General features: G+C 38.2%; 1 protein-coding gene and 1 long non-coding RNA gene across 6 annotated transcripts in view; one reads left to right on the plus strand and one right to left on the minus strand.

The window, feature by feature from the left end:
* Positions 1-2,749: 2,749 nt before the first annotated feature.
* Positions 2,750-5,457, minus strand: LOC136290555 (uncharacterized). The gene is made up of 3 exons (XR_010721201.1): positions 5,357-5,457; positions 5,131-5,254; positions 2,750-3,477 (listed from the first exon to the last, which is right to left on the minus strand). It is a non-coding gene; the product is annotated as an uncharacterized lncRNA (long non-coding RNA).
* A 1,582-nt stretch (positions 5,458-7,039) lies between these two features.
* The window catches only part of TBC1D19 (TBC1 domain family member 19), a 51,102-nt gene continuing 33,605 nt past the window's right edge, over positions 7,040-24,536 (plus strand). For 2 of the 5 annotated variants that reach the window (XM_066185574.1, XM_066185578.1), the window contains exons 1-4: positions 7,040-7,187; positions 16,930-17,002; positions 17,770-17,815; positions 19,615-19,690. In XM_066185574.1, the coding sequence (XP_066041671.1) occupies positions 7,089-7,187; positions 16,930-17,002; positions 17,770-17,815; positions 19,615-19,690 (294 nt within the window). In that variant the 5' untranslated portion in view covers positions 7,040-7,088. Of the gene's footprint in view, positions 7,188-9,807; positions 12,237-12,885; positions 12,933-16,316; positions 16,397-16,929; positions 17,003-17,769; positions 17,816-19,614; positions 19,691-24,536 lie in introns of those variants that run through there. The other 3 variants (XM_066185576.1, XM_066185577.1, XM_066185579.1) reach the window with 3 other exon arrangements.

Below are 24,536 nucleotides of genomic sequence, written 5' to 3' on the forward strand. Positions count from 1 at the left end.
CAATGTGCAGAGCTTCATCTGAAATCAAATCATTTGGGTTTGTTTGTGCTCCCTAGAGCTATGTATAATATTTTGGTGTCATTTTTCCTTTAAGCAGATCCGTATATTAATTTGTATGTTTTGGGTTAGTGAAAGCAGGGTAGTTTGCTACTCAATGGCTCTGAACCCAGCCTTCAGAGCTGTGCTTCACAGATGTGTGCTCTTCCATCCCACTGTTCCACTCTTTTTTGCGTGAATATTTGAGCATGATGTTATAATGAATTTATTTCCACAGTAAAAGTTCGATCATCTAATTGTGCTTCACATATGCGCAACTATTCCTGTAACAGGCAGCATTAGTAATCAATGTTTTGGATAACTTTCTGCAATAATGTATTCCTGTATATAAACAGAGAAGCAGTAGAAATTTAGAAATTAGGCCTCAGTTTCACATTTTGACTTATTCTCTTTTGAACTAATACAGGACAACTGCAAGTATTTCAACATAGGATTCTTTAGCCCCCCACTATGGCCTGAGGTGTGTCAGAGAAAATTTTATTCCATAGTTGGTGATGATATTTCATCAGTGCCTGGTGCTCCCTGCCAATGACAGACAGCATTTTTCTGTACAGGGAAAGGAAAGCACCATCACTGGAGACAAAATTATGGGAAACTTATGAAGGTTCACTTGCTATCTCCTGCTCATTCAGCATTTCCTTTTTGTTGCACTTCTAGCTGTCTTTCCAACAGAGCAGACATCAAGTTAAGGAAGTGGAAATCAAGGTAAAGGATATGTGAAAAATCCTTGTAATGGAAGTAAAAATCTCCATGACCTAAACTAGGTTGTTTCTTTGAAGGGAAACAGTGGCTGGTGAACCATAACTGTTATAAAAACCCTTCAAGAATTTCTGGTTCCTTTTGTTTTATTTTTCACTTTTGAATCTTCCATTTGAAAATTTATCAGACAAGGAAATGAAACAATGGAATATTCCTTCACATGGAAAAAAAAAAAAAAAAGAGAGGAGAGAAAGGATCAATCAACTTTGTAATCAAATCCTAATCGGAAGAATAAAATGTACCCAAGAAGAGATCCTTGTACTTCCACTGAAGTTTATAGTTCCACCTCTTAGTGATTAAGGAGAAGGCAGCTATGATCTAGATACTAAATAAGGCATCCAAGGTGGTCTGCTGGTTGTTGAAGGCTTGCAACACGCACTGATATGACTGTGCAGTAAATTGTATATATTCCAGGCAGTGAACAAAAGTATAACAGACTACCTTAAAACATTTATTACATTTTCCACAGAAGATGGAATTCCCCTACTGCAGTAAGTAGGATATGGCATCAAGAAGCTATTCTAGTGGACTAATGCTCAATATTGTGTAACAAATAAACAGAGAATGAGAGGGTTTGATATTTTTCAAAAGTAGATACAGAACATCACCACAAATACATTTTTAGATATTTTCATAGCATCATAGAAAGGCTTGGATTGGAAAGAACCTCAAAGATCATCTAGTTCCAAGCCCCACTCCAAGGGCAGAGATGCCACCCACTAGATCAGATTGTTCCTATTCTTAAAAGAGCCTACTTCTTATGACAGACAGGACCCAATCCTGCTCGTATTTAGATCCCATAGACTCACTGGAGTCAATAGGTTTGAAAAGAGCACCCTAGCACACCCACACACCAGTAAACTCTGACATGGAGATGTTAACTAAGAATCCAAAGAGACAGTTCTTTTTAATGCATTTCTTCCTTGCAGACCAATTGGTTAAATTTTGTAAAAACCTTAAAAGAAATAGATGAAGTAAGCTGCTATGTGTGAACTGAGAAAATGCTTGTTCATGAATGCTGAATGACGTCTTTTTAAAGGTTTGGCTAAGTACAAGAGTTGTGTAAATTTCCCAACAGAGTTGCTCTCAGGTGAATATACCATTTAAAGAAACAAAATATATATGCCATGTGTGAAGTGCATAAACTACTCAATATATCAGCTGTATTTGTGATTCAGCATGTTTCTCTTCAGTGTGTATCTAGATCAAAAGACTCAATTTCTGCTTTAACTCCAAGAAATCCTACATCAGCATAATTATATCCTAATGCCTGGCAAGTGCACACATGGGATTTTACCAACCAGAAAATACAGAATATTACTGCTAAAACCCATGTCACGTGACTAATAGTAGAACACATGAAAAATGGACTAAATCTAATAACACCAGAAAAACTAGGGACTTTGAATGTTAGTTTTGTAACATATCTGATAATTTGCAGTTCCTGCTATGACTTAGAAATGCTACAAAAAAGTACCACTAACAGATATTATGACCTCAGATACATGGACCTCTCTAGGGAGGCCTACACTATCTAAAGCCAAGGTTTGGCAGGGAAACACCTAAAATCAAGAACTGAGGCAACATGAAACTCCTAAAACTAGACTGATAGTCCTTGATATCACTTTAGTCAAAGTCTAGCTCTCAAGTTCAGCCACATATTAGAGAAAGTATATTATTTCTCATGAACAACATTCTGCAATAGGAGATATTTTCTGCTCTGATAAGTGAAGATACATCATCTAAACTTCCTACATTCTTCAGATTGCATCAGTGGTACTGGGGCAAAAAAAAAAATCTCATTACTCCACAGGAACTGTTTATTTTGAAGAAAGTATTGAAACTTGTCAAAATACACACTGTCACTTCATGGTAATTTGAATAAAGTTTGAAAGTCAGGAGGGTGAATCACTGACAGATCTTTCTTCTTTTGTCATACATCTGTTATCAGTTCCAAACAATATGTCGTGATTCAGACTGCACAAGGAAACCAGTGGATATTACAAAGAGGAGCTTGCAGGATAGGCCCATAACAGAGATTAAAGTCTAAAATACATTTGTCTAATATAGAGAGTGAGCACACTGAATAAAAGACTGAATATGATGTTCTCTGACAGGACCTGCTTGGATGAGAAATCTATTGGAACCTGACACTTTAGTTCACAGGTGAAGTTCTCATAATAGCTTGAAATGGAGGACTGAGGTTATGGATTTTAAGCCCTCATGAATTAAAATGGTTTCAAGTGGAGAAAGAAGAGATTAAGTTTTAGATAGGAGCAGCTCTTTAGATGAAAAAACACTAACTAGCTAAACAAAAAAATCCAGTCTTCTGAGCAGGGATAGAAGTACCCTGGCTGAAGAAAGGCAGATTTGGAGTTTTGGGGGCATAAGGGAGATGTGTGTGGCTTTCGTTTGAGTTTGTTGGGTTTTTTCCCTCTAATGTCTTATCCTTTTGTTTTGGCAGAAAATAGAAAGTTGCTGGGTTGGGTTGTTGTTGTTTGGTGTTGATTTGGTTTTGGGGTTTTTTTTCTAAATCTGGGTTTCTGTGGCACTTGGCTGATTTGGGACACAGCCATTCTTACACTTGACCCAGACTGCCACTGGGGTTTGCCCATGCTATCGTCCTCTTGGTGGTGTCTCCTATCCTCCTGGCAGTGTCTCCTGTAGAAAAAAAAAAAAAAAAGAAAAAGAAAAAAAAAAAGAAAAAAAAAAAGAATAACTTAGAGAGCTACACAATATTTATGATACATTATCAGGCTGAATGCAGTATGTAGCTCTCCCTGGGTAGCATTAAACTCTTGGCACTCAAGGTGCAAAGGAAAGGGAAGCAGCTCCCCTACAGTAGTAAGTAGTAAGTAAGTACAGTGATTGCACGCTTAGTCCTGTTCTGCACCACACCTTGTTCCCTTTTACTGCCAGCACTGAGTGCATCAAGGCACCCACCCTCAGCACAGGTAAGGGGGCAGTGTTCCCACTCCAGCCCCTCCACACCCCTTTTCCCCCAGTAGAGACAGCAGCCCTAAGAGGAGACTTCATGACTTGGCATTTCTCATGGCAACAGAATGACAGGTGAAGGTGGGATCAGGGCAGCATGGGTGTTGTGAATTGCTTAGGCACAGTGAGCAGCTGACTGGAAGTGCTAGGATTTTGTTGACTGCTGGGATTTTGTGACTCTTGGGATTTTATTGACCTTGCTGGGATTCTGTTGTCTTCCCTCACCCATTATCTGTCATACAACGCCACTGCCTCCTTTGGTGATACCTGCAGACAGCCTAGTTTGATATTAGGTCAACTACCATATTACATGGAAAAAGCCAAGCTGACTGACTATGTAATTTTTACTTTCCATTTCCAAATTCTTGATGCTGTCCAGACCTGTCATAAACAAGAAAGCCACTTGGGATACCAGTATCAAGTATGGTTAAGTGAAGAAACTTGACACAAAACACAGTAAACTAAGGTATAACATTGTAGAGCACTGCAGCTGCAAATGGAGGAGGACTACAAAGGGAAGAGAATTGGTGTTCAAGGGTGTAAGACTGAGACACTGAGAAGGAAAGACCAACAACCCAAAACAGAAAAACCGTGACATCTACACCAGACCTCCTGATAAAACCAACAAGCTGCCTCTGGTATGTGGACATCATAAAACCACTCTATGCTGACTGTACTGCTGTTGCTTACTTGAAGCTTAAAAGCAAATCATGATGAAAAAGCTGTAATTGTCAAAAACTTATCACGTGAACCAAGTTAAACCAGTCGTGTGATACCAGGGGGATAGGCTAAAGCAGTAGTTGGGATTTCTGCCAATGCCTGTTATTTAAGTGACATTTTCTAATAATGACTCTGTATATCTCAAGCTGCCATGCAGTATAATCCTTGTAAGGAAACAAAGAAGAAGCACACACTTAAGCATCAGATTTCTTAACTAGATATGGTAGGGATACACAAGAAGCTGTTAACAGCCCTTGGCAAGATTCTGTAGTATATCTCTTTATATTGCCCTACTTTTAAGCTTGGATTGGCATTTACAAGAAGTAAGTTTTCCTACCCATACTGGAGATGTAACTGACCAAAGGGAAATCCAGTGGAAGGAAACCAGACTGGAAACAGCCAAAAAAAACCAGGAAATGAAGACTTATAGATGTGCAAATGCAGAGAGTTATAAAGGCAAGCTTGGAGCAGAGGTAGTCAGCTGCAGGACATTAGTCATTTGCAGGTGACATTAGTTTCTTGTCCTGTTTTCTTGACCTCTAGTGATCAGGATGGCTTTTGCAGACCTGCAAAGTCTTATGCACTGCACATGAAACTCACCTGATGTACGGTTTCCCCATATTCCCCAGTAGCAGGGGAACACACACTTCTAATCAGCAAGGTGTTGTGGCTTCTGTCCCAGTCCATGACCTGCCATGTGGCCAAATGTGGTGCCTGCAGATCACTACATGGAAAGCAGCAAGAGACTGTGTTGTGCTACCAGTAGAAATGTACCCAGCCTCTGAGCCCTCACTTATCAAGCAGCCCTGACAAACAACACACCCACCAAACACAATGTAAGACTTCCATCCCTGTGGCAGTCCACAGGTTCGCTTACAAACTGGAAAGGAAAATGCAGCTGAGGACTGTGCCAGGCAAGGAGGAAGGGCTTTCTCTCACACTTGCAGCTAAAATATAAAACTCTGGACTTCAGCTATTGACCTGCAGAGCTTATAATCATGCTCCAGTTCTCTGCATGTGCTTTCCTTAGCAGGTGAAGTTCCCACACACACAAATGATCCTTGTTAATTAAAACAAACCAGACCAAACCAAAATGAGGCAAAGTATTCTCTGTATGGGAACAATTTGCAAACTTTTTTTATGAACTAGCACAGAAGGTTATTACACTTTGTATGCTTTTTCAGTTGGGAATGTAGACAAAAATAACATTAACTCTCACAATACAGAGGTGGGGGGGGAAAGTGCTCACTGTTGCCCTAACATCATACATGCATGTAAGAAAAGAACTGATGGAAAACCTGATGTAAATCAGGAGACATTCAAGGCACCGGTAGACAACTGGGCACTTGATTTCCCCATGCTCTCCCTGATCTGAGAAGCAATCACTCCTCAGTATTTTGATTAGCATAAGTGATTTTTTCAGGTTTCTCTACAGTTCATCAAAGAACCTAATCTCTGACCTTCTATTACTATTCTTCTTTAAACTTCATTTTATTCAGAAATTCTCACAGATAAGTCAAAACCGTTGCAGACCAAGGAGTTCAGGTGCATTTTTATACCTATTATATGCTTCTTTTTATTATTGGTGTAACTGATGTTTTTTCTATTGATGTAACTGATGACAGCTATCATTTCCTCATATCTGTCGCTCCCAACAGTGGAAAAAGTTACTCCTGATGTTTCAGAATCTTGAAACACTCTTTGTTTTACAGAGGTCATCCTCAGAGTTGATGGATTGGTCCTGATTGGTCCAGATGCTTTAGAGGTCCACGATCAGCTTTTCCATGTTATCTCCTCTCTTAGCTTATTTATTATTTCTTCTGGGACTTTAAAAATGGGTATTTTGACTTAGATTAGTTTATTAAGTAAAAAAATTGATTACATGGTTCTGTTACTGATGCACATAGGAATCGATTTTCCCAGAGAGGTTAAACAGATGGGAGTTCCTTGCATGTACCTGGGGCAGGGATGTGCACACAATGCCACACACCTGCTCGGCTCAAATGTGTCCTGGTACTGAGCCTGAACTAACGCCTCACCATACCGAGCAGACAAGGTAAAATATCCAAAAGTGCAATAAAACTGCGCATCAATACAGGCCGACTTGTATCCCTCGAGAAGCACACCGAAACGTGTCTTCGGGGTAGAGGAACCTGTCCACAAAAAGGTGTCCGCCCAGGACGCTGGGCATCCCACAGCTGAACCGCTGCGCTGGAACCAGGACTCGTCATCTCTTTCTCTTCCTTCCTTCCTTTCTTTCTTTCTGTGCTTATAGAGCAGGTCAGGGCATAACAATTCCCAGTAGTTTTCTCATAAAACTCTCTGACTGTTTGCGGACCCTCTGACTTTTGCCGTTCCTTTCGAGCAGGAGCACCCGCAGCTCTTGGGGGCTTCCTTCCCCCTCTGGGCGCGGCGGCGGCGGCGGCGGCGGCGGGGGGAACCTTTCGGTGCGGCGCCGCTTGCCGCCCGGACGCAGCCGCAGGACGGCGCCGCTGCCGCCGTTGCCGGGTAACGCGGCGGTGCGGCGGCGAAGGCGGCCCGGCCGCGCAGGGGCCGCGATGCTGGACCCGGACCGCGGGCTGTCCCTCACCATCGCCAGGGTCGTGCAGCGCCTGCAGGGCTCCAGCCTCCACTCACAGCTGGAGCGACAGGCCCGGGTGAGCCCTGACCTGCCGCTGTGCCCCCAGGCACGCTTCCCTTCCGCGCTGCCCCTCCCCGGCGCTTTGTTCCCGGCCGCCGAACCCGGCCCGTGTGGCCTCCTCGTGGGCAGCGGGTCTGGGGCCTCCCCGGTCCCCTCCCTCTTTTCCTCTTTGTCTCGCTCCCCTCCCTCCTCGGCGGGGCCGGAGAGCGGTGTGTTTGGATTCTAGAGCCGTATTTATTGTGTTTCCCCTTGGGACCCAAGGATTTCGCAGTGAATATGAAGACTATCCGTCTGAAATCTCACTGCTTCAGATATAGGTCCTGGAACGAATTGCTTTTTTAATCTTTAATTTGGAGAGCTTTAAATTCCACCCGTCTGCCCCCGCTCCCTTAGTGTCCCTGAGAAAATGAGGATTTGGTGAAAGGAAGTGAAAATAAATGAAAAAACAAGCATGGAAGTAAATTTTAGTAGCTGGGAAAACATTTGCTTTTTTTAATATTTAATAACTTATCTGCACTTGGAGCCAGATTTTCGTATTTCAGCTGAATTTAATTTAGGATGTTTCAGATCAAAATTGCGTCAGTTTTCATGATCATAATAATCTAGTCATGGTGCTGTAACAAAAATTGTGCATTACTGAAATATTTTGGGTTGGGTTTTATAAAATCTTACGCTTTTGGTTTTGGTGGGGGTTTTTTTCAAACATTGCTTAAAATTATACAGGGTTTTAAAAATTATTTTTATTTTTTTTGTTTTTCAGGAGACCGTATCCATTATCTGTCCATTAGTTTTGTTGCATTTTAAAATGAAACATGATTTTCCTCTTTGAGTGTCCCTGAAGCTTCCTATAGCAAATGACATTGCCTGTCTTATGTTTGTTTTGTATTTAGATTTGCTGATTTGGTCTCTAATGTGTGTCTGCCTTGCTTCTGTTGATGAGACTTTCTAAATATTTGAATAAGCCAATGTGCATGACTTGAAGGGGGCTGGAATTATGAAAGAGTTTAGAGGCTGGCTTCTGCTAAGTGTTGAGAAGTTGAGTATCCTAAATAGCCTGACATGAGGAGTGGAGAGTCAGACCTTGTCCCCAAATCAGGTGGCAAACAAGGCTGTCTTCTAACAACTCTGTTCTTGTTTCTAACAAACCTGAATGCGCTCCCTCCCACGTCCATTCTTTTATCCCTGTCTCTGGCAGGGCCTGATTTCACAGTCATTTGATACTTTGCATGGGGTTTTTGAGACAGAAGGAAGCTTGGTGTTCTCGGGACTTGGCTGGGTGTTCAGAAGCTGCTGGTGGGTGGCTGTTTCATGGAGCCATTTTGTGCAGGTGGACACTGAGAACGTGAGCAGTGCCCTCCCAAGGTGGTGTTTGGAGTCTGAAGTGGCAGTGAGGTGCCTAAATCCCTGCTGGATGAGAGAATGTATCTTCTGTGATGGCTTTGCAGAGTACTGTTCTACAGATTTCTTGGAGAAGAAAAGAAAGTATTTTTATAGGTCATGGTCATTCTAGTCATATGAAGTGCTAAGGGGAAAGAAAAGAAACAGGGCAACAAATATTCAAGTTGATTCTTAGAGTTGTGTTTGAAGGGTTTATAATAGAAGGTTAACTCAGAGCTATAGTTTAGTGCAGTGATCTAAAAGTTTATAGATACTTCAGCAATGGGATTTCTCAATCAAAAGAATTATCTCTTGGAGGTTGTAGTTTAGGTTAGCAGGGCCAAATGTACACTGTGTTTGTCAGGAATCTGTGTGTTCTTGATAAGAGAGGAGTTTTTTTATTGACCTTACAGGCATTTATGTTCCTTCATGTATTGGCTTCTTTTGTTTGTAAAGCTTGGATAGTCATGTTAGTGCTGTACTGTGCAGTTGCCCCTCAAGGGCCCCTCAGTCAGTGGTGTGTCTCCTGTCCATTCTGTAGCAGCTGCACAGAATTCTGAAAGTTTCTGGGTTTTGCTTCACTCTGTATTAAGTTAATGCTTGATATTCCTCCCATTGCATGGGGTATGATGGAGTTGCACTGTCAAATATGAAATCTTAGCTGTTGCTGTGCATCACACCTGAGCTCCAGTTTATTGGTAGGATGTGATGGAGGTTTCTGTCTGCTGGTTAACAATGCTCAGTCTGCACCAGTTGTGATTTTGAAGGGTGATCACTTTTTTGGGGATTTTAAACTATTTTGGGAGATGCACACTCTATTTTGAGAAGTCTTTGGAATCAGTGCATCAAACTCACTCTTGTTTTGGATATTTATACTGCAGTTATACTACACAAATATTCTTAATCTCTTAGTGTAGAAAATTATGTTGTTGTCATTTTTTTCTTCAAAAATATTTACTGTCTCTGAAAACATTACAGTCAAAATTAATTGTAAGGTCCATTATAATATTCTCTGAAATTCTGAGAGAACATGTAGTCTCACAAACAGTATTTAAGCTGTTAGAAAAGCTATGCTGTGTAAATTCATCTCTTCTTTTATTTTCTAGGAAGAAGAGCTCAGAATGAATGGTTTCATTGATGAGTTAATAGAATTTTGGGGAAAACACAGTATCCTGACATTATTTGTGAGAGGTGATAGAGTAGCCCTGTGGTTATGAACTGATCAAACCAGTACTTTGCTTGGCTGTCGCTGGCAGCCTGAGCTAGTGTCAAGGGCTGTGATACACAGTCTCTTTGAAATAACTTTGGCATGGGTACCAAATGATTTGCTGTCACAGCTTGACCTCTGGGAATACCAAGATAATCACATTTTCATCCCATGGATTGAAGTAGAGATAGTGTCATGTGCTTGTAAGTGATGAATGAATGAAAAATAAATGTTAGGTTTATAGGTTGAGTTTTGATATATTGATATATTACTGCAGTTAATAAGAGAGAGATTAATGCAAGTAAGAGTGCTAATGTGCCTGTCATTTGCTTTGGAATTTCTTCTGAACATATTTTGTAGTGTGTTTGAAGGAAAAGAGTGACAGTGACAAAGAGCCAAAATATTAGGTAGTAACTTTTCAACAAGTAGAATTGCTGCTGGCGTTAGTGGGGTAGCAGAGGAGAGAGCTCATTCTCTGGGCACAACTTCACTGTGCAAGTTTGTAATCAAATTTGCTTGTTTTTATCTTAATTTTTCTCTTCCGTTTCTGAATTGTAAATTTTTTTAAGGTAGAGATTAGAGGTGTTCAGAAAAGCTAAGTCATGGACATCTCAAGGACCAAATGCAGTTTTAAAAGAAATTATTTTCTGAAATCTTGCTAAAATGCTTTAGGGAGAATCTGTGTCAGTGAACTGACAATAAAAATGAAATCGTTCAGAGACATGAAAAAAGTGCTACCTTTTAGCACATTTTCATTTGCAGCCAATTCAGAAACTTCATTTTTCTTAATCTTTGAAGGAAGTTGGGCTTTTTTAATCAGTTAAGATTAATCAATCTTAATTTTTGTCCCATGCAGACCTCTAATAGAAATCAGTCTAACTCAGAGTTGCCCAGAACCTTAGTGACCAGGGTCAAGTAACAAAGTTAAAAAAACCCCAACAAAACCAGCCAACAAACAAAACCTTCAGTAGTTCATTCCTGAAGAGCTTTTCTGAAACAGGAGGTGACAATAAAAGGAGAGGTTCTAAATGAAAGATAGAGGTTCTAAATTATGTTTTAAATGGAACAAGAAGGACTCACTGTGCAAGGAAGCCCCCTCAGCACTGTCTGCATAAATGTTCTCAGATGTTTCTTGTAGGTATGTCTGGAGTGGGACAACCTGAGGGGAACTTGTGAGAAAGCATGATAAGGGCTGCTATAGTGGGCTAAAAGGGGTAATAATGTAAGTGCAAAAATCAGGCCTGATACCCCATCCCACCCCACTGTACTGAGAATACACTGGTGGAGGTACCTGAAGGTACAAAGAAGGGTGGAGAGGAGATGTCAGGGTCAGAAACACTGTCCAGAGGAGGGGAATCTGCCATCATTCTTTGAGCAGACCTGTGATAGAACCAGAAGGGTCTAAGGACAATATTGATCAAAGGGAGAGGTAAGGGTCTTTACAAGACTTCAGATGGGGCAAAGGAGGAGAGGACTTGCTTTGGGAGCACGGAGAACATTGGAGCTGGAGTAGTGCTTGACTGTGCTCATAAAGAAAGTGTAGGTAGATAAGCTTCGAATAATTTATATGGAGTGAATGGTTTGTAGTATGTCTCAGCATATTGTTTTCATGGCATTTTTCACCAGTAAAAAAAAAAAAAAAGAAATTGATACCAATCTCAACTTAAATAAAAGATCAAATTAAGAAGGAGAATGTTTCTGTGCAATGTAGCATTTATTTAATAAAAACTAGCAAACAAATGTAGGCTCTTGAGTCATCATAGATAATTAATGGTTCGTTTTCATGCATTGTATTTGGCAAAGGATTTACTATCCCTGCTGATAGAGCTTGTACCTTTGTTTTAAGTGGTTCAACAGTAATATTTGCATTGCAGTGAGTTTTAAATTGAATGCAGTTGAGTATGTGTTGATCAGATGATGGAGTTCAGAAGCAATGCAAGCTTGATTGGCAGAGAAGTATGTTTTTAGTAGTGTGGATTCTGTTTTTTGCCTTGTGTGTGTGTTTTATTTTCAGCGCTAATTTTATATTCAAAATCTAGAAAATTTATTAAACATGAAAATTACATCATTAAAATATATCCTCATGTCTTGTGGCACAGCGTAACATTTGAAGCTGTATACTTCTATATGAGGCTGATTGAAGCTCTCTGTATCTGCTAGGCTGTTTTTACTTGTATAAGAAAGTTCACTATACTTTTTCTCTTAGTGTAGTTCATGTGGAAATGTAGAAGGGTTGGAAAATTGTCAGTGTAATCAGGGTTTTACAGTTACTGAAATTTGGTGTGACATTCAGAATGGTTCTTCTTTCTTTTACAGAAATGTGTAACCAAAACTAAAATCTGTCTCTTGAAGTTGTAGGGTTTTAAGTTTTTAATAAGTGTTTATGTTGAAATTGTTGTGGTTGTGCTTGAAGTCATTTTTTCCAAGTCAGCTTGGTCCTGATAAAGTCCAGTTATGGCAGAATGAAGTACATAAGGAAAGGTGAGTGTTTATTAGCTTTCATTGAATTTACTTCTAAAGATGGATTATATTTGGGGAATATAATTTATTGTGTTTTACTGTAATTTGGGAAATAATAGCAATAAAACTGAAAAGCATTGTGCACTTGTGCAAAAACATACTGAACAGTAATAAATGCTTTGTGAGGGTACATGCTTATCTAAACAAGAAAGGCTTTGAAGAGAAATTATGGTGGATCGCCTGTAAAAATATTAGGATTGTGTAAAGTTATTTGCAGAACTGTTTGCAACAGGATAAAAATATGTGTTCACCTGATGCAATTCCACATTTCAGTATAGTTGGATCACTTCTCTGCAGTGTTTATTCTTGTTGAGAAAAGAAATAGTTTAACACAGGAGTTATGCTGGAACACTTTGTTCTGTCAAACCTCCTCTTAGTAGTATGTTGCTGGTCCTCTAGTTATTTTCCTATACTTCTTTAAGTGCTGTGGTTGATGGATCATCTCTTGCATGATCAATGCTGCTCCAGTCATAATGACTGAATGCCACTTTCAAATTTAGATGCTAATTTGCAAACAGATCTCTCTGTTCAGTTCCTCTGTGAATCAATTTACTATTTCCACCAACTCTGCTATTTTACTGTTGTGCTTTTTACTTTTGCTTGCTTCCAGCCACATCAGTATTGGGTGTCTGGATTTTCTTCCATCTTGTCATGCAGGTACAGAGAGTGGACGTTTACAGTATCACTTATGATGGTGTCTGCCCAGATCTCAGCAGGATCCCTTGCCAAAATCAAAGACATACACACAAGATTGCTAGGGGTACCTTAGGCACCAGCACATTTGGCCACATTTAAAGGTCCCCAAACTACCCTACTGTTCTCTACTGCTGAAGAATGGGGGGTGCCAAGAAATGCTGTAATGATAGCTTGTTTTATGAAGGAATGTGAAAGGGACAGGTGCATCTTGATGCACAAGAAGCTCATCAAGACTGCAGAGGAATGTAGACATCCCACATCTGGACCTTGGTGCCCTACCCATAAGATTATGCACAGTGCTGGTTTTACAGGGAAAAAGGTGTTAGCCATTAACATTTATATAAAAGAATTTGTTATTTCTTGCTGAAATAGTCAACTTTCATCCCTGTTTCCTTTAAGGGCTCTGTATTGGCCTGACTCAGCCTCTGAATATTTGACTTTTTCCCTGTTCTAGCTTTCACCCTTTGCCTTCAGGGGTTGTTCCACTGTATTGCTCACTCTCTATTACCCTGCTTGTGATAGTCTCCTTATAGTAACAGTAGTATTTTTCTTATAAAAGTAGGATGCCCTTTCATCAAGTTGTGTGTATTGAAGTTGGTAGTTCTACCTGGGTGTTTGCTGTGTTTTGATCATGCAGGGAATTGATTCAGTTCATGAGTACAAATCTTGTCAACGTGGCATTTTCTCCCAGTAAATGTTAGGCAGGCATTTTTATCTGTGTAAAGTTGTAGCAATGCTTTTTTATATAAATAAAATTTTGTCAACATATTTTTCATTCTACCGAAAAACCACAGGGAATGTAAATCCATATGAGACTTAGTCAGTATGTTGTACCAAGCAGTTTAAAACAAACCAACCCTACCTAAAATATAAGTACCTAAATGTGTTTCCCAACACGGTACAACACAGAAATAAGTTAGATCAGTTAATTCAAAGGAAAACCAAGATTATGTGGGAGACCTGGACTAGTAACTTTGGAACATCAGCTCTGCTAAGTCCCCTTGATTCCTCAATTTAGTTCCCATAAACACCCATATCAATTCCAAAGAGGTATGGTACTGTTAACTTACAGCAAAACAGTTCTGAAAGCAGTTCCTTTCACTTACCAAAATGAGTAATTTTCCCTTGTTGTGTTATACAGGGCTAGAGTATGGTCTGTGTTAGAGCTGGCTGCAGCTACCTGCTGAACTGTTTGCCACATTTTCAAGTATCTAATTTCTGATTTGAAAACTGATCAGCAATCCAGTGGGCAGTGAATCCCTAACAGTTTCTGTGGCTCTCTTGTTCTGCTTAGCACTTAGGAATGTATTGATTGTAATACACAAGTAAACAAAAGGGAGAGTATAAATGGGAGGAGACTTTTGCAACTGAACCCTGAATTGGTGAAAGTGGATACAAAAGTGCCCCCATAATTTGGGGGGGAATTTACACATTTCTCATGTGACAATTTGTTGCAGTAGAGCTTTTTTCAGCAAAGAGAAGAAAAAGGACACAGGAAAGTTGCTAAAGGTAGATGTTTTGATAAATTAAAGATTAGCCTAAGAATATTGGCTGCAGCAGGGTTAGGATTTATGAAACCAGTAACCAGTGCAGGTTGATGCACTAATGTAATCCTTTGAGAAAATTTTCCCCAACATGCTGTCCTGTTTCCTTTTTGACTGCCTTTTTGCTACATACAGGAGAGTCACTGGATTTTATATTCTGCAGCTGGGGAACAGGCTCTCTTGGGAGCAGCAGTTTACAAAAAAGACCTCTGTTCTTTTGGCCAGACAGGGAAAATGGGAAGTAGTCTGTGGACTGAACTCCTTAATGCCTTCTAATGCGATACGCTGTATCAATTTCCAGAATTTCCAGGAATCTCCAAAAAAAACCCTGTTGTTGTCAATAGAGTGTCAGATATTCCTTAATAAGCCAAGAGCTCACAAGTGTGTGAACAGCAGAGTATTAAAATACTGGTCTGATTAGACTTCCATCATTTCTTGTACTGTTCTCAGTATCAAGATAATTAACCCATTTTATAGCAAATTGTACAGGAGCTTTCATTTTTTGTGTGATTTATCATCTTTCAATGACTTGTATTTGTGCGGGGATTTGTTTACATATTTAAAAATTGTTCCAGGCTTGACAGGTAAACACCCAATGGACCCTGAGATTAGTATTAGCCATATTTAACTCAAAGACAAAACTGGACATTTACAAAAGGGTGCACAAAAGCTTCTGAGGAACAGTATGACAAAATCTGCCCTACTTGATGTGTCTTACTTTATTTAAAATTTCTACAGGAGGTGCACAAAAACGGTGTCTTGCAGTAGAGAAAACCCTCAACCTGACAAATGTCCAAAAAGGACATAGGACTTTCCATCAAAGTAGCTTCAGAAGGAATTCTTCATAAAATACTCCTTGAGGTTTTTGCATAAAAGGTTTTTTTGTGAGCTGCCCAAGAACTCACATAAAAATCTTTGTTTCCCAGACATTAACAACGATCCTTTGCCAGCTTTTACCATTGTGCTGAATGGAATATGTGTTCGTCATTTGACATGAGTTATGTAACTCACCACATCTTCTGGTCTGTGCTTAGGATGACCTTTCTTTCTGATAAGCATGCTTACAGTCTCTTTGCTATTGCAGTCAAACCAAATATAAATGCCTTCCTTACCTGTAATGGCAAGGGGACTTGAAATAAGAACAGAAATGTTGATGCTGTCATTCTCTCCATTATTATCCATTCCTCTTTTCATCTGGGGAACATGGAAAGATTTCCTTAAAATTCTGCATTGTGAATTCACCTAGACCAACTCTTCCAGTGCAGAGACACCCTTTTCTATGTATAAACTGTAAGACAAATTACAGGATTTTGGAGTTTTAGTTATGTGTCATGGGCTTAAAGTATGTCATGCTGTCAGCAGTGCTGTTAGGGCTGGAAAACTGCACAAGTTGGTGAAAGATTATTTTTAATTAAATAATAATTAAAATTCTATTGCAGCAGTAAAGCTTGCTGGTATAGAATCAGTAGCTGATACACCTACAGCATGTTGTTGAGTAGCTTGTGATAAGTGATGTCTCACATTTCTGTGTAGATGATATGGCCATATGCTTCCAGCATATGCCTGGAGCTGTCATCGCTGTGGACATGCAGATCTTCTGGTGTTATTGTCAAGTTAGCATGCAGTGTTGCTATTTTTTTTTTTTCCAAACCTTTAGCTTTATTATCTGATGTTAATCAGCTATTGCCGTGTACCGTGCTTAGGAGAATATGTATTAGAAGGCACTTCACAGAAACTTCTGAGTTCTGCTTGTTGTCCTTTTGGACATTTGTGATGTGTTTGTTTTCTTCTCTTGATCTAGCTGTAGAAGAAGGAGATGCTGTAGCTGAAAGATGTGCAGCACCATCTGTGTGGTTGTGTCATGGTATGGTTGTAAAGCTGGTTAGTGCTGGTTAGTGTTGAGTGCATTTCATTGCAAGAGTTCGTATAGACCCAGTAGTCACAGCTGCAGTGGGGAATTTTGGTGCACAGTCAGTTTTTTTGTTTGAAAATGGCATTTCTTACCTGAAAGAGGTGAACTGTGGGAGGTTAACTGAAAAATATGGAATGTTTTCAGTTTTATTCTTTCACCTGAAATACAGTGACTGGTTTCTAGTTTCTTCCGTGTGTACCTTATGACCAATTCTTAATGTGTATAGTCTAGAATTTCAGCTAAGTATGTGGGGTATTTGCTCAGATTATTTCTACTCCTTTCTTCTGTCTCCTTCCCCACATACACCTTTTAGCATTGATGAAAAAGGCAAAGACACTGAGTGAGAAAAGTGTTAACTGATATTTTTGACTGCTATGGCCATTGCTCAAGGAAGAAGTTTGCTTTGTGTGTAACCTTAAGCATGTTCATTACTTACTTTGTAACTTGAAAAATGTAACTTCTCATTAGTTCTTGATGCTTAATTTTTTGTTTTTCATATTAGGTTAGCCTGCACAAACCAGAAATTAAGCTGGAATCACTAAAAGAGGATATTAAGGATTTTCTGAAGACATCGGGTTTGTAATACTTCCTTGATACATTTGTGAGTAGGATAGATGTATGTAAGAGCATATGTGAAATATGTGATGAAAACAGTAGTTTGTGGAGCTTGGTGTCTTGTCACTGACAGCAGCCAGGAGCAGACATTCAGTGATTCCAGATTATTAAATCAGATAGAGAAAATTTAAAAGGGAAAGTGTTCTTGGATTCCATCTGCATTTTAAAAGACATACTATGCAAAGTGCATTTATCATTTTATGAGATACTGGTGATTTTTTTGAAAGTTCTGAGTGAAACGAGAGTTCAGTCACTTCTGAAAATGGAAGTTAACTTCCATGGTGATACTCTTGAAAATTTTACCTTTAGTTAAGTTTCCAATTTGCACTGAAAGTAGTAGGCTATGTTACTATAATGTGAGGATTTTATGATAAATGATCTAAGATTTATAATCATCTGGAACTCTGTGTCTATTATTATTAATTGTTGGATTAATAAAATGATGGCTTTGAAAAAAATAGAATGTAAATTTTTTAACCAAAACTGTACTGCAATTACTTGAATAGCAGCTGGAAATAAAGGATATTTGGTCTCTTTAGAGGTTTCAACTTGCAGTTTTCCTGTCTGAATTAGATTAAGGTTTCCTTGTCCGTTCCTGTCTCTCTGGTAGGTAGACATGAACTGAGACCAGACATAAAACTCCAGTGTCTGCTAAGCAACCTCTGATTGATGTTCCGTTAGTATTAATTCCTAAAGTTGTCTTCTGGTTCTTTTTTTATTTTAACAGGTTGGGAAAAGAAGCTTCAGAATGCTGTTTATAGTGAACTCAATGTGTGAGTTTATTTAGTATTTTCACTTAATGAGTTCTACTCACATGATTTACTTTTGATCCATTTGTTTATAGAGGTGTATGGTGTGTTACTATAATCCACAATATCTGTCATAGCAAGGGTACCTGCTTAGTTTCTGCTTTTAAAGTGCTATTATTTCTTTTTCACCTTAGTGAAAATACTGGACTCAAGTGCATTTTAAAGAATAAGTGAGATAAATATCACCACATTTTGTTGTTACTTTTGTATTTTCCTTTTTGCTTTACTTTCAACATAATTCTTATCTAAATGAGGTAGTTGCTGCAAATGAGTTTTAATTGAGGTATGTGCACAGCATTGGACATATTTGTTGTATTATTTATTTTTTAAAATATTGAAGAAATTGGATCTCTAGGTTTCCCAGCTCGGTACTGATCATGCTTGGGAAATGGTTATGAACACAGTAAAATCGGTCTAGTCTACTTTTTATTATTTTTCAGCAAACTTTGGATTAGACTTCTGGGAAGCATAATTTTTCTTTATATTCTGACACAGTGGAAAGCTGAATTTCATAACAGATACAGCCAGAAATGCAACTATAAAATAAATAACGTGTATGCAAATCTATTTCTGCTAATTTAAATAAGGTTGTTAGAGTTACCAGTTTAGCACAATGTATGTTTATTAGTATGAGGACTTAATTCAGCAAAATACTTCTGTTAGTAAGGATTCATCTTCATCATATCTTTACAGGGAAAAATATTTACCTGTCTCTAGGGCTAATGAACGGAAATAAGCAGCAGAATAAGGAAATTAGCCCTTGAAAATTGAAATTAGTCATGAACACCATGATTTCATGAAGCATTGTTTTAAAAGCCAAGAAACAGCATTTCTGAAATCTGTTGGTATTGATTCTGTTTTACACACTGGGACAGAATAGTCCGTAACAAATCTTCACCTTATCAGTTAAAAATGGGAAGAAGTTTGGGGAGGGTTTCCCAAAAACATATGATAGGAGCTGATTGAATGCATTCAAACAAATGAAAATTCAGGCTAACAGTTAGAGAAGCTATGTGTAAATTTTGTTTCCTGAAAGATATTTGAGACACTTAAAATTTAGCTGGATGAAATGTTTGGCAAAAACTCATTGGAAATAACCTGCACTACGGGAAGATAAATTAGTGTTTTGGTTTGGTTTTTATTTTTTGTTCCAGCTCTTATATTTTGTCATAATGCAGTTTATGAGTGGATATTCAACTTTGCTTAAGTCAACACCTCAAACTTCTAATTACTTTGGACATGTACATGTTCACTACTGATTTTTAAAAGGAGACCCTCAAAAAAAAAATTGTCTCTTGGAAAAATGTGATGACTTGGAGAGGGAAAGTTCCAGGGAATCATAAAGATGACGTGATGTGAAGATAATACACTTTTAAAATACCTGATTTGTTAATGTAATTATTTTATTTTATTTTATTTTATTTTATTTTATTTTATTTTATTTTATTTTATTTTATTTTATTTTATTTTATTTTATTTTATTTTATTTTTATGTGAAATTATAAGGGAGCATTATTTTTAATACAAGAAGAATTCACGTTGAAATGTTACTAATTCTTGCATATTGTTATCTTATTTGTATCCATAGAATGGATGAGGAGAAAATACTTCTAAAAACAATACTCAGTTTGCATGATCAGCATGCACTTGTGTTTTTTCTGTTGCTCTCATGAAAGAAGTTACATTTAGGTTTACAAATACAGGATTAATTAATCAAAATATAACATCAAAATATTAAAAGTTTACCATATTTTCTTCTTAAGGTTTCCTTCGCCCTGTCATCCTGCAGCACCGCCTGAACATATTAAAGAACCTTTAGCCTATATGAGAAAAGCACAGGTTGGTGGTTTTCAGTTTTACCATTCATATCAGATCTTTAATTAAACTGAGATTTACTCTGTAGAATGGTTCTGTATTTCTAGGTTTTATACCTTAGGAAAAGCACAGATTTGTAATTGCATCAAAGTTAATAGTAATATTGTATATGTGACATTTTACATAAATACAGAAATTGCTGAAGTAATTCTCCAGCCATGAACAAAGTAGGATATAGTGGCCGGTAGGTGAAAAATGTAGAATAGAGATGATGTGAAAATGTCAAAGAAGAGAATTCGGTTTCATTAAAAAGAAAAAAAGGGGTAGCTATAGGTGATTTCACTTAGGGTTACAAAAATATGTTTTGAAGAGACACAGGCAGTTTCATGATGAAAGATAAAAGGCTGCAGAGATAATGACATCTTCAGAAAGAAGAGATATATTTAGTACTTAGAAATGTGAAAGGAAGATGAAAAATAAAGAGCTAAGGAGCTTAAGGCATATTGAAGGAAAATTAGAGAAACTGGACTGTAAAGATTAAATGAGGGTTTTTAGTGTTAAGAAAAAATACTTTTACATTGTTTATTTTTTTTGCCAATATATGCCATTTGAAATAAAGAAGAGAAATCCACAAAAAATGTAAAAAAAAAAAAAAAAAAACAAGCTTCAAATATATGATCTATTATAAAAAAACCCCAAACATCTGAGGTAGAGATAAAAGCGTATTTAACTGTGCTGTGCCTAGAAATACATTGCACTATTCTTTTACAAAATACTGAACAAATTGTGTTACTTCTATAATCACATTGTTGTTTATTCCCCTAAGTCTTATCTCTCTGTCCTAGGTTTCAATCTTTAGGATTTGGGGCTAAAGATTGCTTTAATCAATTTTTCTTGTGTAGTGTGAAATGTAATGCCAGTTTTCTGCCTGAAAAGAATCATTCTTATTAGTTTATTAATGCGAAAACCACAGAGATATATCTCTTGGCATGTTTTTCTGAACCAATTTCATGGGTTATTATTTTACAAAAGTGTATGTAGTACTTGCAGTGTTTTTAGCTGTATGTAGAAAGGCCTGTTACTCCAGTAATTTAAAAGTGAGCAGTCCTGTTTTTGCTAGTTTCAAAATTTGATTCCCTATTTTAAAGACTATTAATCATCCATTAATAGGGTGGATGATTAATCGTCCATTAATAGGGTGGGTGGGTTGACCCTGTTAGGCAGCTCAGCTACTCACTCAATTTCCCCCAGCAAAACAGGAGGGAATCAAAAGGACAAAAGTCAGAAATCATGTTGCAAAGACAGTTTGATTGGCAAAGCAAAAGCTATACATCAACAAAACAAAACAGGAATGTATTCATTACTTTCCATCATCAGGCAACTTTTATCCCAGGTTCTTTACTTGGAGCATGATGTTGTAGGGTCTGGAATATCCCATTGCTCATTAGGGGTCAACTGTCCTTGCTCTGTCTCCTCCCGTTTTCTTGTGCACTCCCAGCCTCCTTGCCATTGGGGAAGCATTAGAGAAGACCTTGAAGCTATGTATGCACTTCTCAGCAATAGCTAAAACATTGGTGTGTTATCAACACCCTTTCGGTCACAAATCCAAAAGAAAGCACCATACCAACTACTATGAAGAAAGTTAACTCCATCCCAAGCAAGTAAATGCTCTTTCAAACCCTTTCTTGAAATACAGCTCTTTGATAAAGACTTGTGAATCCTTTCCATAGAGAAGTACTGGTAAATTATGGTAGTTGTGAAGTAGTTATAAATGCACAGTTAGAGAACTAACATTATCTTTTCTAAAACCACTGAGATACATGTGTTTGATTTTCAAGATGACACACATTTATCACTGTAGATAATGGTCCTCTAAGAAGACAAGCATCATCAGAGCAATTGAATCACAACTAGGTTTTGTTTTGTTACAATTTTTGATTAAAAATGAATAAACAATGTAAAAGACTTACAAACTCGGTGTTTCAACGATTTTGTTTCTTTAAAATAATTGGAAAAAGCTAAAATACAAGTGTACAGGTTGCTAATACCTTTTGGGTGAGAGATAAAAGTGAAAACTTAACAATTTACTTCCATAGGTATTGAAAATGTAATTAATGCTTTGACAGTAAAGACAGGGTTTTTTTTTATTTGTGAGTATTTTTTTTTTTTTTAACTTTATTTTTCTTGAGCATCACAGCAGTTGGAAAAAATATTTTGGTGCTATCATCAAATTTTGACCCCATAGAAAAATGTTGTCCCTATAAGTCATATTTATCATATTCTATTTTTTATTAGATACAGTCACCATTTAAGATGCTGTTTCCATTGTTGTAAGTTTGTTGACAATTTCTTTATCCTTTTCTATCTTAATTAATTTTGCTCTGCTTCAGAATTCTGGAAAAAAGGGTACTACTCCCAGAAAACCATCTCTGATAGTTACTGGAAAGACTTTGAATCAGTGATTAAAAGGATATTAATATTTTTTCTAGAATAGGTATTAAAATGTTCATAATTTTTTTTCTTCTCACATTGGTTCTGTTTTCTTATAGATGGCTGACTGAAGTTTTTGTATTGCTTTCTTTTCCTGCCTCGAAAGAAAACCAGGTTTCTAGTGAAGGATAGAGCATTAATGGCAATGAGTAATAATTCTGTAAGTCATAGGGTGATAGAATAGTTGGGGTTGGAAGGGACCTTAAAGACCTGGTCTCAACCTTCCCTTGCAAGGATACCTCCCACTAGATCAGGTTTTTCAGAGCCCCATCCAGCCTGTCTTTGAACACTTTCAGGCATGGGGCATCCACAACTTCTCCAGGGCATCCACAACTTCTCTGGGCAGCCTGTTCAATGTCTCACCACCTTCACAGTAAAGAATTTCTTCCTCGTATCTCATCTAAACCTACCCTTTCAGTTAAAATACATTCCCCCGTGTGCTATTACTACACTTGCCCTTGTTAATAATCATTCTCCTCCCTTCAGGCAGGGTCTTTAGGTGTTGGAAACTATTCTGTGATGCTGTGAAATAGTTTCCAAATTGCAGTACTACCTTCCTCAGTTTCAGCTATTTTACTGAATAATTGTAACCATAGCAATCCTAATAGTGTGTTTTCTTGGTGTTGAATTTCTTAGTGTTGAATACGACTAGAGGAATCATCTTGTTAAATGTATTGTTCCCATCAATAAAATCACTTTATGAGCTCTGCCTCTGCCTTTTATTTCAGTTTTATTTCAGAACAGTGCATTCTGTTTCTGCTCACTTCAGGTAACTGCTGTCCTGGACAGAGAGTATCTTGCTTGGAAAGTCTGTATAACCCTGACTTCAGTTTTGTCTTTTTTGCATTTATTTGAATATAGTATACTGGGTCTTGAAAGGTGAATTATGTCACAGGTTATGACTGTGTAAAAGTGGTTTATTACCAACATGTTGCATCCCCAGTGCAATAAGTGGAGTAATGTCTGGTGTGGCAGTTGTAAGTCACACCAACTGTGTTGACCTCCATTGCTCTTTGGAATTAGATGGTTCTTGGTCTTGCAAAGCTGCCATCTGTCTCTTCTTTTGTAGCTTTCATGTCTTTAAGCATATCTTTGCTATTCCCCTTCTTACGCCCCCCCACCTGTCCTGCCTTAGTTTTGATGGTATCATGATGTGATGGTGCCAATGGTGCCAAACTGAGTGAAGAAGGGCGAAGTCAGAAGGGCTTCAGAAGTGGGGGGAGAGTCACCGTGCAGAAAAACTTGGATATGCTGGAAGAGTGGGCTAACAAGAGCCTTATGATGTACAAGCACAAATGTAAGGTCTGGCATGTGGGAAAACTAATCCAGGAGTGCAGCACAGGCTTGGATCTACCTGGCTGGGGAGCAGCCTGAAGGAGATGAACCTGAAGGACCTGGTGGACAGCAAGCTCCATATGAGTGGACAGTGTGCTGCTGCATCAAAGAAAGACAACAGGATGCTGGATTGCATCAATGTGAGCATCACCAGCAGAGATAAAGAAGCTATTATCCCACTCCACTTAACCCTTGTTAGGTCACATCTGAAGTTCTGTGTTCAGTTTTCGTCCCCACTGTATAAGAAAGGACGTGGACAGACTGGAGAGGGTCCAGAGAAAGTCCAGAGAGATATTCAAAGAACTGGGAAGCCTGACATGTGAGGAAAGGCTGGGAGAGCTGCGTTTGTTCCGTCTTGAAAAATGGAGGCTTAGGGGAGATCTTGTTCCAGTACTTAAGGGTGGCTAGAGAGAAAATGGAAACTCCTTTTACAGTGTCACAGGGAAAGGATGAGAAGTAATGGGTACAAGTTACTCTTGGGGAGATTCTGATTGGACAGAAGAGGAAAATTTTTCACATAGGGAACAATCAGCCATTGGAATAATCTGCTTAGGGAGACAACATTGGACGCTGAGGATGTAGCTGGACAGGCGGCTGGGCTGTCTGATCTAGACCACGCTTTTACCAAAAAAGACTTTAACTTTGTTTTTGCTACTACTACCTGTAATTTCTCCATTTCCACTTTCTTATTCTATATGGCCTAGTAATCTTCATGCTCTCTCATTTCTTATTTCTCTAGCAACAAAACCTCACTTCTTAGCAAAAGAGTAAATGCTTGATACTACCACTTTGTGAGAGATGAACCAGTTTGTGGCATGGTGTTGTGTAACTGCAGCATTTGAAAGAAATTTAAATATGATAATACAGTTAAAGAAAAAAAATATTGTACAGGGTATGGTAAAAAAATATGCAATTTGGAAAACATTCCTTACAGTCAAAACTCAGATCTGTTTTGTTTATACAAAAGAAAGTGAAGGGATAACTTAATTGTGAGGAAAAATTTCTGGTGAAAGATAGCTATTTTTTTTGATGTAAAAAGGTATGA

Source organism: Chamaea fasciata, unplaced genomic scaffold (genome assembly GCF_029207755.1).
Source record: "Chamaea fasciata isolate MVZ Bird 193981 ecotype frontalis unplaced genomic scaffold, bChaFas1.0.hap1 SCAF_6, whole genome shotgun sequence".
In the NCBI taxonomy this organism is placed as follows: Eukaryota; Metazoa; Chordata; class Aves; order Passeriformes; family Sylviidae; genus Chamaea; species Chamaea fasciata.